The sequence below is a fragment of the Xyrauchen texanus genome, chromosome 15 (assembly GCF_025860055.1).
Source record: "Xyrauchen texanus isolate HMW12.3.18 chromosome 15, RBS_HiC_50CHRs, whole genome shotgun sequence".
Lineage (NCBI taxonomy): Eukaryota > Metazoa > Chordata > Actinopteri > Cypriniformes > Catostomidae > Xyrauchen > Xyrauchen texanus.
The window spans coordinates 27,246,067-27,258,523 of NC_068290.1; the positions used below are offsets into that span (position 1 = coordinate 27,246,067).

The window sequence follows — 12,457 nt, forward strand, 5'->3', positions numbered from 1 at the left end:
GAAACATACATTTGGACCCTTAATCACTAACATGCTCAATACCATTGATGTGTGAACTGAATTTGGTGACACTACAATGTGTAATAGTGAAGTTATTGAATATTTTTGTAGTATCGCTTTTCGGTTTTGCACTTTACAGACGGTCCCAGCGTACTTATATATCAGCCGGCTGAGAGATCAATGTTATTTGTCCACCTCGGAGGACGGCTCGTTTTGATGAAAATGAGGTAGCTCGTTGTCTACATTACTACGGTTGGAAAGAGTTGTCGTTTGTATTTTAACAACTTTTCTGTAATTAGATATAGATCTGGGAATTTCGAATCTGTGATAATATTTCCAACTTTACCGGACTCGAATAATTCACAAACGCTGTACGAATCGGTTTGACCGAATCTTTAAAAGAATCTATTCAAACCTCGATCCGTTAGCGAATCCGTGATCACACTGAAGCTCCACATGATCATAGCACGGAAACTGTTCTCTGATGATCACCAGAACACATGTGAGATTACAAAATTCATCCAAAATATTTCAGAAGGACTGTTTGATACTTTTAGAGGTTGGTTAATTTTTGTGAATGTGAATCTTCTATGTGTGTAGTAGAGATGGGATGTGTAATTTGTAGAAAGGCCAGACAGCAATGTATGCTTCGTTCAAGCGCATTGGTTTTGTGTATCTTTAAGAATTTAAACGTGAATGAGCATTCTTTTAAAGTTGGAACATACTGTGAACTCTCGATGCTCATCATCTTTGCAATGTCATAATACTTCTATGCAACTAATGCTACCAAAAGAGAGTGCTTTTAGCTGTAGCTTACAACATGGTGAGATGTGACAGCTTGTTTCTGGCCAGGGTCTTCTGATATGTGTCACGTATTTGTTGTGATGCATGGCAGATAGGAAACAATATATGGTGCTACTAAGTATTTCACTACAGTTGGTGTAGTTACTTAAAAAAAAATATCGAATATTAAGTACAATAAATACACTGAATAAAATAGTATTTACCATGATAGCCATAGTTTTGGTATTAGCCAGACTTTTTTGTAATTAAAAGTCCCAGAAATATTCTTAAAGTTTTTTTTAAAACTGTTTGGAAGGACAGTGTATAGTACTGGTATTTTGATTGGTGAAAATTATTTTCTAAGGAAACAACATTTTCTAAAGGGAAATCAATTATTGTATCATTTACTATTGTCAATTAAAACAATATTCAAGTACATATGCATTTTGAACAGCTGCTATTTAAATGTGAAATTCACCCAAAAAGGAACATTTTGTCATCTTCTGCTCACCCCCAACAAGGGTCCATTTGTTAACATTAGTTAATTAGTTTACAATAATTAAAAGTTGTATACATCAGCATTAGTCATTGCATTATGAACTAACAATAAAACATTGTATTTTTTTTAGCATTAACCAAGATTAATAAATGCTGTAATAGTACATTGTTTGTTGTTAGTTCATGATACCTAATGCATTTACAAATGCAACCTTATTGTGACATGTTACCACTTCTTCCGTGGAACACAAAAGCCTTAGTCACCATTTTCTTTCATTGTATTCAATAAAGTTTGCAATGAAAGTGAATGGGGACTGAAACTATCATACAATCTTTGGTGTCCCACTGAAGAAAAAAAGCTATTCCTCTAAATGTTTTTTGGTTGTTCCTCTCCTTTCTGCAGATGACTGCACAGGAGGTGTGTCTATGTGGGCTGCTGCTGCAGGAACACTTTGGAGAGGTGGTGGAGAAAGTTGGCACTCATCTCCTCCGCAGTGGAGTTCTGACCCTGCGAGCTCTCGCCCTTGAAACCAAACTTTCTCCTGACTTGGTATGGTCAAAAATAGAGGTCGACCCATAGTGGATTTTTCAGATACCAATAACTAAGGTGTTTGGAAAGACCGATTAATTTGCCAAAAGTTTTTAAAATCGATTTATAAAATGTCAAAACAATTTCTTATTCATTCTTTACTATGGTGGGCAAAGAACATTTTTCCAAAATGAATAAAATCCCAGATGCAGTTCAACCAAAATCCTAATAATGACAGTTTGGTGCATAACACTGTTCTTAAGTATAAAAAAATAATTCTTATAATAAGAATATTATTATTCTAACTCTTATTTTGAAGTGAAGGAATTATGAAAAAACTATCTGTAAATATCGACAGATTTTGTTCGATAACTGATTGTTCCAAAAAAGCAACTATCTGCACCGATTAATTGTTAAAACCAATTAATCACAAATGTCTCCCAAGTCCTAATAAGCCATCTTCTTGTTCTTTCTCTGGCTCTTTCTTACATTTTCCTCTTTTACACACTCTCCCACTAGGTCAAGAAATCTCTGTGTGTTCTGGTGCAGCATGGGATGTGTACGTTTGGTGCAGGCCGTCGTGGTCCAGGGGGACCCGTGGAATACCGGATCAGCGGTGAGCACATTCTACACATGCTTCGGTATCCACGCTACATTTACACGGCCAAGAGTCTTTATGGGGACACAGGTGAGCTCATTGTTGAGGAAATATTGCAGAGAGGCCAGATGACCATGAGCAGCACAGTCGGGACTGTTGCAGACAGGCTGACCCACAATATGCCAGGTGAGTTATAGAGCTGTTGAATTGGGAAAAAATATGACAGCAAGCAGACTGAAGGGTTAATTCATATAAAGAAGGCCAAAAAGAAGTTTATTTGGTTTCAAATTATAATACAATTGATATCATTTCTTGTTTTAAACTTACCTATTTCAACTCTTTGCACCAGAGGGTCAGAGTATGGACTACTGTGAGGTGGTCACAGCATTCTCCAGATTGGTGGAGACACATTTCCTGCAACGCTGTCCCCCAATAGCCTCATCAGGATCATCAACCTCAGCTGTAGCTGACTGTCCCCCACCTGCAGTAGCACAACCCTCTGAACCAGAGAGCAACCCAGACTGCTACAAAATTCCCTATATCAAACTTACTGGTGAGTAACTTCAGTCAAGACACTGATTAAGCACTTTTTAGTGGTTGACCAATGTAGAGTACAAGTCAAAAGTTTGAACACACTTTTTTTGACTGCATGCTTTTCATGATCTTAAAGACATTTTGTTCTAAAAGTTAATGCTTATATGTTTGGTTTTGTAGACAAGTATAGGCCTATGCTGTGTCAGTGAATTAAGTTCTTTACAAAACTAAAATGTTATTTTAAAATAAATTGTTTGTTAAAATGGGTTAGACCAGTGAGTAAAATAAAAGCAGTGAATAAATGCTTAGCATATACTGTATAAGAACTCAAAACTGTTTAAAAAGCATTCTTGGTGGCTAGCTCATGAAGTTGGTTTAGAAAATGTCAGGAGTGCAAATCTGCCATCAAGGCAAAGGGTGGATACTTAAAGAAACTACAATATGATTTTGTTTATGTTTTTAGTTTTGAAAATATACATTTATATTTTTTTTTACTTTGTTTTATTAATATTTATTTATTTATTTTGTCATTTTTGGTCACTGCATAAATGCCATACTTCCATTTGTTTTACTTTATGGAAGTTGGAAACACTTAACAATAAAGTTCCATTTGTTAACATTAGTTATTGCATTAGGTATCATGAACTAACAACGGAAAATATTTTTACAGCATTTATTAGTCTTTTTTATATTAATTAATACAAATACAATTTATCATTGTTATATCATGTTAATTTATAATGCATTAACTAATGTTAACATATACAGCTTTTGATTAAAAATGTATTACTAGTTGCTGAAATTAACATTAAACACAATTAAAGGTGCACTCAGTTTTTTTTATGTTTTCCTCATTAAAAAAGTGTTACTCTTAAAGACATGAATTGTAATTTTGCAATATATGTCGGAAATAATGATCGCTCACATTCCCACTCAAATTAAAATGTTCCGGATTCAATACAAGTTAAGCTGAATCGACAGCATTTGTGGCATAATGTTGACTACCACAAAAATACATTTAGACTCGTCCCACCTTATTTTTACATCTGGGTTACAGTGAGGCACTTACAATGAAAGTGAATGGGGGCAAATTTTTTCATGTTAAAATACTCACTTTTTCAAAAGTATAGCCACAAGACATAAAGCACATGGGTGTAAAGATGAGTTTAGTGTGATAAAAGTGAATTATTAGTGATAGTGTGACTGTGTGTAAAGTTATAGCCAATTTTACTTCATTACCATGACGATGTAATGTCAAGAAACCCTAAAACAACTGTAAAAATTAGACAAACATACACAAGTTTTAACAGAAGAATTAATGCAAGTGATTTTTTAATAAAATTATAAGCTTCACATTTCAGTTTTTAAACCCTACAAAAATTGGCCACGTTCACTTTTATTGTCCCCAATCACTTCCATTGTAAGGGCCACACTGTAACCTCGATTTTTCCTTTTTTTTTTTTAAGAAAAAGAGGGACTAGAAGAAATATATTTTTGTGGTTATCAACATTGTTACAAATGCTTTCAATTTAGCTTAACTTGTATTGACCACAGAATATTCCTTTAAGTTGCAAAAAAATGACTTACGACTTGACACAGTCTTGTAAACAGTTGACTTGAGACTTGACTTGGACTCGAAATCATAGACTTGTGAAAGTCTATGAAAAAAGTCATTTTGCGACCGTTTTCCCCAGGTGCGACTAGAGAGTTGACTAACTCTCCCTCTCTCTCTCTGTTTTCTGTTATCCGATATCCAACATCAAAAGCATCAAAAGTGGAATGAAACAGCACTATTCACTGCCCAAATCAATAGTCAAGGCAGCATGAGCACAGAGCAGGAGCGTTCGCTCATCTCGCGGACCGGTCTCGAGCTCTAAACCATTGAGAAATCACCACCTTTATCATGAATTTACTATAGTAACAATAACTGTAGTATATTAGGCAGAGGGAATATCATAAAGGTTTGTTACAACTATTGCAGTTTATAAAGGTTTATACTTTGTATTTATAGTTTTAAATGTGTGTAGGATACTATTTTCTCACAAAAATGCCAACGTTTTACCATGGTTGTGACTATCCTTGCTTGGTTTTACCTGAGGTTACCATGATCTTGTAAATACCACTGTTTAAACTGTATAAAAAAACAAAAACAACTATGATTCATTTTCATAAGGGAAAATGCAAAATTGAATAAAGGGCTATACAAACTTAAAGGATTATGGACAAAGATAGTTTTCCTTCTGTGTAAAATCTGTTCTCTTTTAATGAAATGCAAAAAAAAATAAAAATAAAAAATATATATATATATATATATAATTGTTTTTTTTTTATAGTTTATGATTGTTTACTCTATAAAAATACAACCCATGATTAAATTAAACCTTATGTACTTCATTAGACAATTTCAATAATTAAACAAAGCAATCCCTTAAAGTAGTCAGTTTTAATATTTCAAAATTTAAATATCCTTTAAAAAAAAGATTTGACTTGTACTTGTGTCCAAAGACTTGAGACTTGACTTAGACTCTACATCAGAGACTTGTGAACATGTCTGTGAAAAAGTTACAAACTTCAGCTTTAACTAATGTTGTTGACTAAATGTAAACAAATGGAACCTTATTGTTATTATTGTTTTATTATTGTGTTTCAAATAATTTTACTATTACTGCAAAATTTAGAAAATAGTAAAAATAAATGATTAGGTGTGTCCAAACGTTTTACAGTTTATAATCAGAGTATGAGCATTTGTGTACATTACATATTTACCTAATATATGTGTAAAGATACGTTTCTTAAGTTGCAGAAATATTTTTGTTCATTTGGAAAATAAAATGAGGAATGTTAATTTGAACATCATATCCACATTGTTAGATTTTATTTTCTGAACTAGAAATATTCAACTCCTATTCAGCTTGAAACTAAGGGTTTGATTGTTTGTTTGTTCAGGTAAGGGAAAACGCAGACGCTCAAGTGATGATGGTGAAGCTGAACAGAGTGTGGCAAAGAAAGCCAAGACAGACAACACTGAGGTATTTCAGTCATGATAATGACAACACTCCCATGTATGTTAATCCTTTTTTTACATCTACATGAATTCTCTCTCTCGCTCTCTGCAGTGTGGTGATGAAGGCATCTATTGGCAGGTGAATTTTGACCGGTTTCACCTGCACTTCAGGGATCAGGCCATCATTAGTGCTGTTTCCAGTAAACTTGATCCGGTGACTACAACTACTGCTCTGTATATCAAATAACCAGACAAGTCCCATCAATACCATCATTAAGATGTGCTGTGATATATAATTAGACTGTGGACTGGGTGTGTCTGAGAGAGAATTTTGTCCTCAAGGGAATAATGGGAGGGTAAAATGTAGTTCTGTATAAGCTAATTTTCTCTCTCCTTCCCCTGTAGACTAGCAGTGAGATAGTTAGAACCATGTTACGCATGAGTGAAGTTACAACGCCGGCTAATGCTGCTTGCACACAAGCTCTTTCAGCCAATGAGGTAACAAACGGACATGCACATTTTTGTTTTTATTGTGTAACCCCCTTGCTGAGAAACCTTTTATAGTGATTATTAATATAGTGTGTTATTATTTTAGAATAGAGCTTTATTGTGCCTTCTGTTAGATTCCGTTTTTTTTGTATTTTCCTTTAGATTTTCCGAGCTCTTCCATCCACTTACAACATTGGCAGGCCAATTTTAGACCAATACCTCACTCTTCTGGTTGATGATCCGGTAAAGCATGCATACACAAATACAACTTTATATCTGCTATTTTTCCAAGTCCAAAAGATTTTTTTTCACATTGTCGCTTTCGTTGTATCTCTTTCTTTTAGATGGAATTTGTAGGAAAGACAGGTGACAGTGGAGGAGGAATGTTTGTTCTCAGTATCCCTTTAAAACAGAGACAAACTCCCTAAAGGAAAAATTAACTTTTTCATATCTAATAGCAAATCATTTTACTTGAGAATTATGTTTCGTTTAGAATAAGCAGGCAACTGAATGGCCTCAAGCTGAAAATATCTGCAAAACATCTGGTTTTACTGTTATCTGTGTCTAATTTAATCCAATAACAAAAAAGTAGAAAAGACAAAGCAATGGTGGAGCCTTGACTCTCTGGTCAGATCTGCACCGTGCATTGGCTAACCTGGCCAGGGCCACCCTGGAGTCTGTTGTCCAGGAGAGGTTAGTACACGCAACGTTTTATTTTAACTTGAGGTTTAATGGTTTGGTTTTTCTCATGCTTTGTTTTGTGTCAGGTTTGGTTCTCGATCAGCTCGTATCTTTCGTCTGTTACTGCGAAAAAGGCACCTGGAGCAGAAGCAGGTGGAGGATTTTGCCATGATTCCTGCCAAGGAGGCAAAAGATATGTTGTACACACTACTGTCTGAAAACCTTGTCCAGCTGCAGGTAACACACTTACAGTTATTGTTTATATAAACAGAAAATGGTAATCCAACACTATAGTCATACAATAATTCAGTTTCATTCATCTCACTTTCTATGTCTGCCTGTCTGGCGACGTTTACACCAGGTATTAACATTCATCTCGAGTTATACAGTGACAAGTGGTGAGGCAAGCTATCACCATTTACACTTGGTATTGACATGGGTTTCAAATGCATCTCCTGTGACCTCTTGTGATTCTGATTTCATGACTATATACATCACTCACTACAACAGATCGTTGTTTACACTAATGTGTTTCTAAGAACCTCAATGTTGGTTTCAATGATCCAATCACAAAATGTGAACGTCTCTTTGTGTTTATGCAGGAAATCCCAAAAACACCAGACCACGCCCCCTCTCGCACTTTCTATCTGTACACTGTTAATCAGCTTCCCACGGCCAGGCTACTGCTACAACACTGCTACAAGGTATATAGCTCTACGGAAGCCCACTATGTGCCTTCCTGAGCCTATGTCCTACATGTTTTTTTTTTCTCGGGCAAAATATATATTTTTTTGTAAGCATAAGATTTTATACTCTATGATAGTGGCACCTGGTGGCTGAGGTTGGTGCCACATGCTAATTGTGAGCTAGCAAGAATAAAAAAAGCTCTTTTTTTTATGTTGTTGAAATGTGTTGATGTAATACACATTGTGTGTATGTGTGGACCCCATACAGACAGTGGGAAACCTGATCGCGAGAAGGCTGTATGAGACCAAAGAGAACAAGTACGTCCCTCTCTTTAGACAATTAGAACATTTCAACTTAGAAGTATTTGTTTGTGTCATAAATGTGTTCATTGATTGACAGGCGACTTCTGGAAAAATCTCAGAGAATTGAGGCCATCCTGGCATCCTTGCAGGCGACAGGGGCAGAGGCAGCACAGCTAACGGAGGTGGAAGAGATGATCACAGTTCCAGAGAAACAGCAGCTCGAGTCCCTACGAAACCACATTAACAAGTACTACATTGACCACACTGTACTATACGCAAACAGACACCAATCAGATTCATGAACAGAAAATCATTAAACACTCTCTGCCTTGTGTTTATGGTGGCAGGTTGGATTCCAGTGAAAACCAGGTGGATGAGACCATATTTCTTCTTGAATCCTACATAAACTCCACAACATCCTCTCACTGATTGTTTCTTTAGAAACCTACATGCTTGTATAAGAAAACATACTCATGTCTGTGTGAAAAGAAAAGGGGGTTAAAGAAAGAGAGCAGAGATGATTGATGGACAAAAAAGGTAGATGAAAATGAAGTTGGAGAGATAACAATATTTTCAAGGACCGATCAGCTTGTTGCTTCTTTTGCAAAAATGAGAAATTGATCTATAAGTGTAGACATCGAAAGGGAACAATGTTGTGTAGCTATGAATGAAATGTAATTTTTACATTAGGGACAAATAAGGATGGAATTTGGTTTTATCCAATATTTAGAAACTTTATTTATTGTCTGAACGTCAAAAGCAAAAACAATGTACAAAAAAAATGACATTGGCCATGAAGACTGAAAAAAAAATGTGAGTTTTGTCAGGAAAAAATTTAAATAAACTGATTGCTTGTAATTATACCACTTGTTCACAACTTAAATATGCATTTCATAATTTTCATTTTCACCAGTAGTGCATTTGCTTGTCTTCTGCCTGTTGATTTAATGTAATGCAATTGTAAATTATCTGGCTGTCAAGCCAAAGAATTTCCCAAAAGAGACCATTCTCTCATTGACACAATTCAAGTGCTTTTTGGCCAAAAAAAAAATAAAAATGAAAAAATTAACCTGAATGATTGTAGGTTGCTGGGTCACACTAGGTGTGAGACATATCAGCTGACCTATTTGACCCCATAGAGCATGAAACTGTAATAGACAGCCCAAATGGAATCTGCGCCTGTCTGCAGAGGTTCGTCAATTTCCACAAATTTGAAACACCTGTCATTCAAAAAGTTCTACACGTCCACCACCCCTTCATTAATTACATATTTTGGCTATTTTGATTTTGCCCGCAGATACCAATAAAATTATAAGATTGTCCATGTTTAAAACCATTCTACAGATTTTCCACCCAAAAGCAGTGCAGAAAAGGTTAAAGTCCACAGATTTCGGTCTTGGCCTGATAATGGATCTTTTGTGATCCAGGAGCAGAAGTAAGGGTCATGTCTCAAAGAAGTAATCGCTGGAAGTAAAGGAATATTTTCTGATTGTAAAGGAAACTGTTCACTCTGTGCTGCAGTGATTTTAGAGCTCAGTTGTCATCGTTCTCATCCTCGTCCTTCCTCTGTTTCCTCATGAAAAAGCCCAACTGTGCAGAAACAACACATGGGTTAAAACTTTTGAGTGCTTATAATACAACAAGATACAGTACTTGGAGATCTGCTGTATATGTAGGTAATAACACCAACAATTAATGACTTGTGCTGTTTGACTGTGTTAAGTCATGCTGACAGAAGGAAGAGTAAATTTTATCTTGCTGTAAATTTACATCTGCCCTTGCGTAATGTTTAATTGTGTACAGTACCTTCCAAAGGATAAACACTAAAAGTGCAAGAAGCAGCAGTCCTCCAATGATGCTGCCAGTAAGAATCCAGAGAGAGATCGGGATTGAACGCCCTTTCATCACTTCCAAAGATGTCTACACGGAGAGAGAGAGAGAGAGAGAGAGAGACAGGTGTATGCAAGTACAAAGCTGTATGGAGCTGTAAGTAAGGAATTGATTTTTGTGTCATCAAACCTAATCTTTTTTGATATTACTGAATGATAAAAAGTAAAAAGCACAGCAAACACTGCAGAAAATAAATTAATACTGTTTATTCATTATTTATGCATGCTATATACACTATATGGACAAAAGTATGTTGACACTAAAGACACTAAACTCATGTGCTTGTTGAACTAATTTCAAAACCATGGGAATTAATACAGAGTTGGCATTCCCTACATAACAGCTGCCACTCTTCTGAGAGGCTTTAAACTAGATGTTGGGCCATGGCTGATGGAATGGGATCTGTCTTGCAATTGTCATTCAAATTTATCCAAAAGGTGTTCAGTATGGTTCAGGTCTGAGCTTTGTGCTGGCCAGTCAAGTTCTTCTACAACAAACTCTAAATAATTTACTAGTGGCATTTTGCCCGTAAAAATTATGTTCAAACGCAAGGAATGTTAATTCCCAAGTTGAAGTACCTCAGTAAATGGGTGCAGAATATATAAGATGTATAATTATATTAATATATCATTAAAATAAAGTATTAGACTAAAAGTACAAAAGAGTAGCGTACTGTCATAGCAACCACTTTACGTTACATTTCCGTTTGTCCTACAAAGGCCGTCTCGTTTAAACAAGGCTTGTTTAAAGGAGGACACTCGGTATACTGAAGCCTTAAAAGGATGCGTCCTACCTAGCACGCAGCCTTCGAAACGAGACACAGCCAGTGTCACACTGAAAGTCAATGAGCTCTTTGGTTTGGCCCATTCTACTGAAGATGTTTGTCTGTATTCTGTTAGTAATAGTTGTAGCTTAAATAGTCAAACTCAATAATTAGAAGTGAGTTTTCACATATTTTTGTCCTTGTAGTGTTAGTGTATAAAGTTCTCCAGTGGTGTAAGAATGTATAGCTGTTCAGTTCTCTCACCTCCCTCAAGAGAGCAGCATTTCCCATTGTAATCAAACTGGATTCCCGAGCAGACAGCTGGTAAGAGCCCACAATTGTGACTGCTTTAAACTTTGCCTGACATAAACACACAGGGGTTACCAACTGAAGAACAAATACATCCCAGTAAAGACATTGTGCATGTTTGTGTGCACTGTCAATTTTAAACTGTTACCATTTGCCTGTGCGTAATAAAGTGCATGTGAATCTGTGTGTGAAAGAGTTATACACTTACCTGTCTAAAGAAGTTGTCGTGTATTCTTCTCGTGATACGGATCAGAGCTGTCTCTCCCTTTAGTAGCTGGTGCAGGTGACACACAACCTCCACACACCATGAGGAACTGCAATTCTAAAATGGAAACGAAAACAAATAACCAACATGTGCTGAAATTTTAAGAAATTATATATAACTAGATAGGTAAAGTTTGTCGTGACAACCCTTAAACGTAAAACTCGGGTCTTTAGTGAACCAGGACCTCATTTCACCCCCTGTATCTCATCAATATTTTGGAGTTGTGCCCAAACCTTTTAAGTATTCCTAAATCTATGTCTTATAAATAATGTAACAAAAAATAAATGCCAAAAACAAGCAAAATAATATAATGGTTTAAGTACCAAAAGTGTATATGGTAATTAGAGACCCTAGGTATGTAATAGTGTGATTTTTTTTCTTCTTTGAACTTCAATAAATTGTTTTTTTAATTATTATTTAAAGTTTACTATGACATGATATTTATTTGTTTATTACAAAATAAATAGCACTATATATATATATATATATACAAACAAATACTATATATAGCACTATATATGTATATGTAGGTAATATACATGTATGTATGTATATAGTGCTATATATAGTATTTATTTTATTTATATACAAATAAATACTATATATATATATATATATATATATATATATATATATATATATATATATACATACAAACAAACAAATACTATATATATATATATGTATATGAATATGTAGGTAATATACATGTATGTATGTATACAGTGCTATATATAGTATTTATTTTATTTATATACAAATAAATACTATATATATATATATATATATGTATATATATACAAACAAACAAATACTATATATATATATATGTATATGTAGGTAATATACATGTATGTATGTATACAGTGCTATATATAGTATTTATTTTATTTATATACAAATAAATACTATATATATATATATATATATATATATATACAAACAAACAAATACTATATATATGTATATGTATGTAATATACATGTATGTATGTATACAGTGCTATATATAGTATTTATTTTATTTATATACAAATAAATACTATATATATATATATATATATATATATATATATATATATATATATATATATATATATATATACGGTATAAATACTATATATCA

At 34.4% G+C, this 12,457-nt stretch overlaps 2 protein-coding genes across 2 annotated transcripts in view; one reads left to right on the top strand and one right to left on the bottom strand.

Moving 5' to 3' along the window:
- The first annotated feature begins 423 nt into the window (after nt 1-423).
- Nucleotides 424-8,601, top strand: polr3c (polymerase (RNA) III (DNA directed) polypeptide C). The gene is made up of 15 exons (XM_052144164.1): nt 424-559; nt 1,685-1,831; nt 2,330-2,594; nt 2,758-2,961; nt 5,889-5,971; nt 6,059-6,160; nt 6,352-6,444; nt 6,598-6,678; nt 6,780-6,831; nt 7,068-7,128; nt 7,203-7,353; nt 7,719-7,820; nt 8,071-8,120; nt 8,203-8,352; nt 8,453-8,601. The coding sequence occupies exons 1-15, from the start codon at nt 485-487 to the stop codon at nt 8,532-8,534; spliced, it is 1,698 nt and encodes a 565-aa protein (XP_052000124.1). The 5' UTR covers nt 424-484; the 3' UTR covers nt 8,535-8,601.
- Nucleotides 8,602-9,546: 945 nt separating this feature from the next.
- itga10 (integrin, alpha 10) overlaps nt 9,547-12,457 on the bottom strand; it is a 47,581-nt gene continuing 44,670 nt past the window's right edge. Inside the window, exons 28-31 of the mRNA XM_052144163.1 lie at nt 11,276-11,389; nt 11,023-11,118; nt 9,912-10,025; nt 9,547-9,695 (exon numbers count right to left, since the gene is read on the bottom strand). Of these exons, the coding sequence (XP_052000123.1) occupies nt 9,639-9,695; nt 9,912-10,025; nt 11,023-11,118; nt 11,276-11,389 (381 nt within the window). The 3' untranslated portion in view covers nt 9,547-9,638. The remainder of the gene's footprint in view (nt 9,696-9,911; nt 10,026-11,022; nt 11,119-11,275; nt 11,390-12,457) is intronic.

Bases quoted from the DNA above. Each gene is read 5' to 3' on its own strand.
- polr3c (XM_052144164.1), top strand. From the start codon at position 485: ATGATCACCAGAACACATGTGAGATTACAAAATTCATCCAAAATATTT. The intron at 7,821-8,070 runs GTATATAGCTCT...GACCCCATACAG, and splicing joins TGCTACAACACTGCTACAAG to ACAGTGGGAAACCTGATCGC. The intron at 8,353-8,452 runs GTACTACATTGA...TTATGGTGGCAG, and splicing joins CTACGAAACCACATTAACAA to GTTGGATTCCAGTGAAAACC.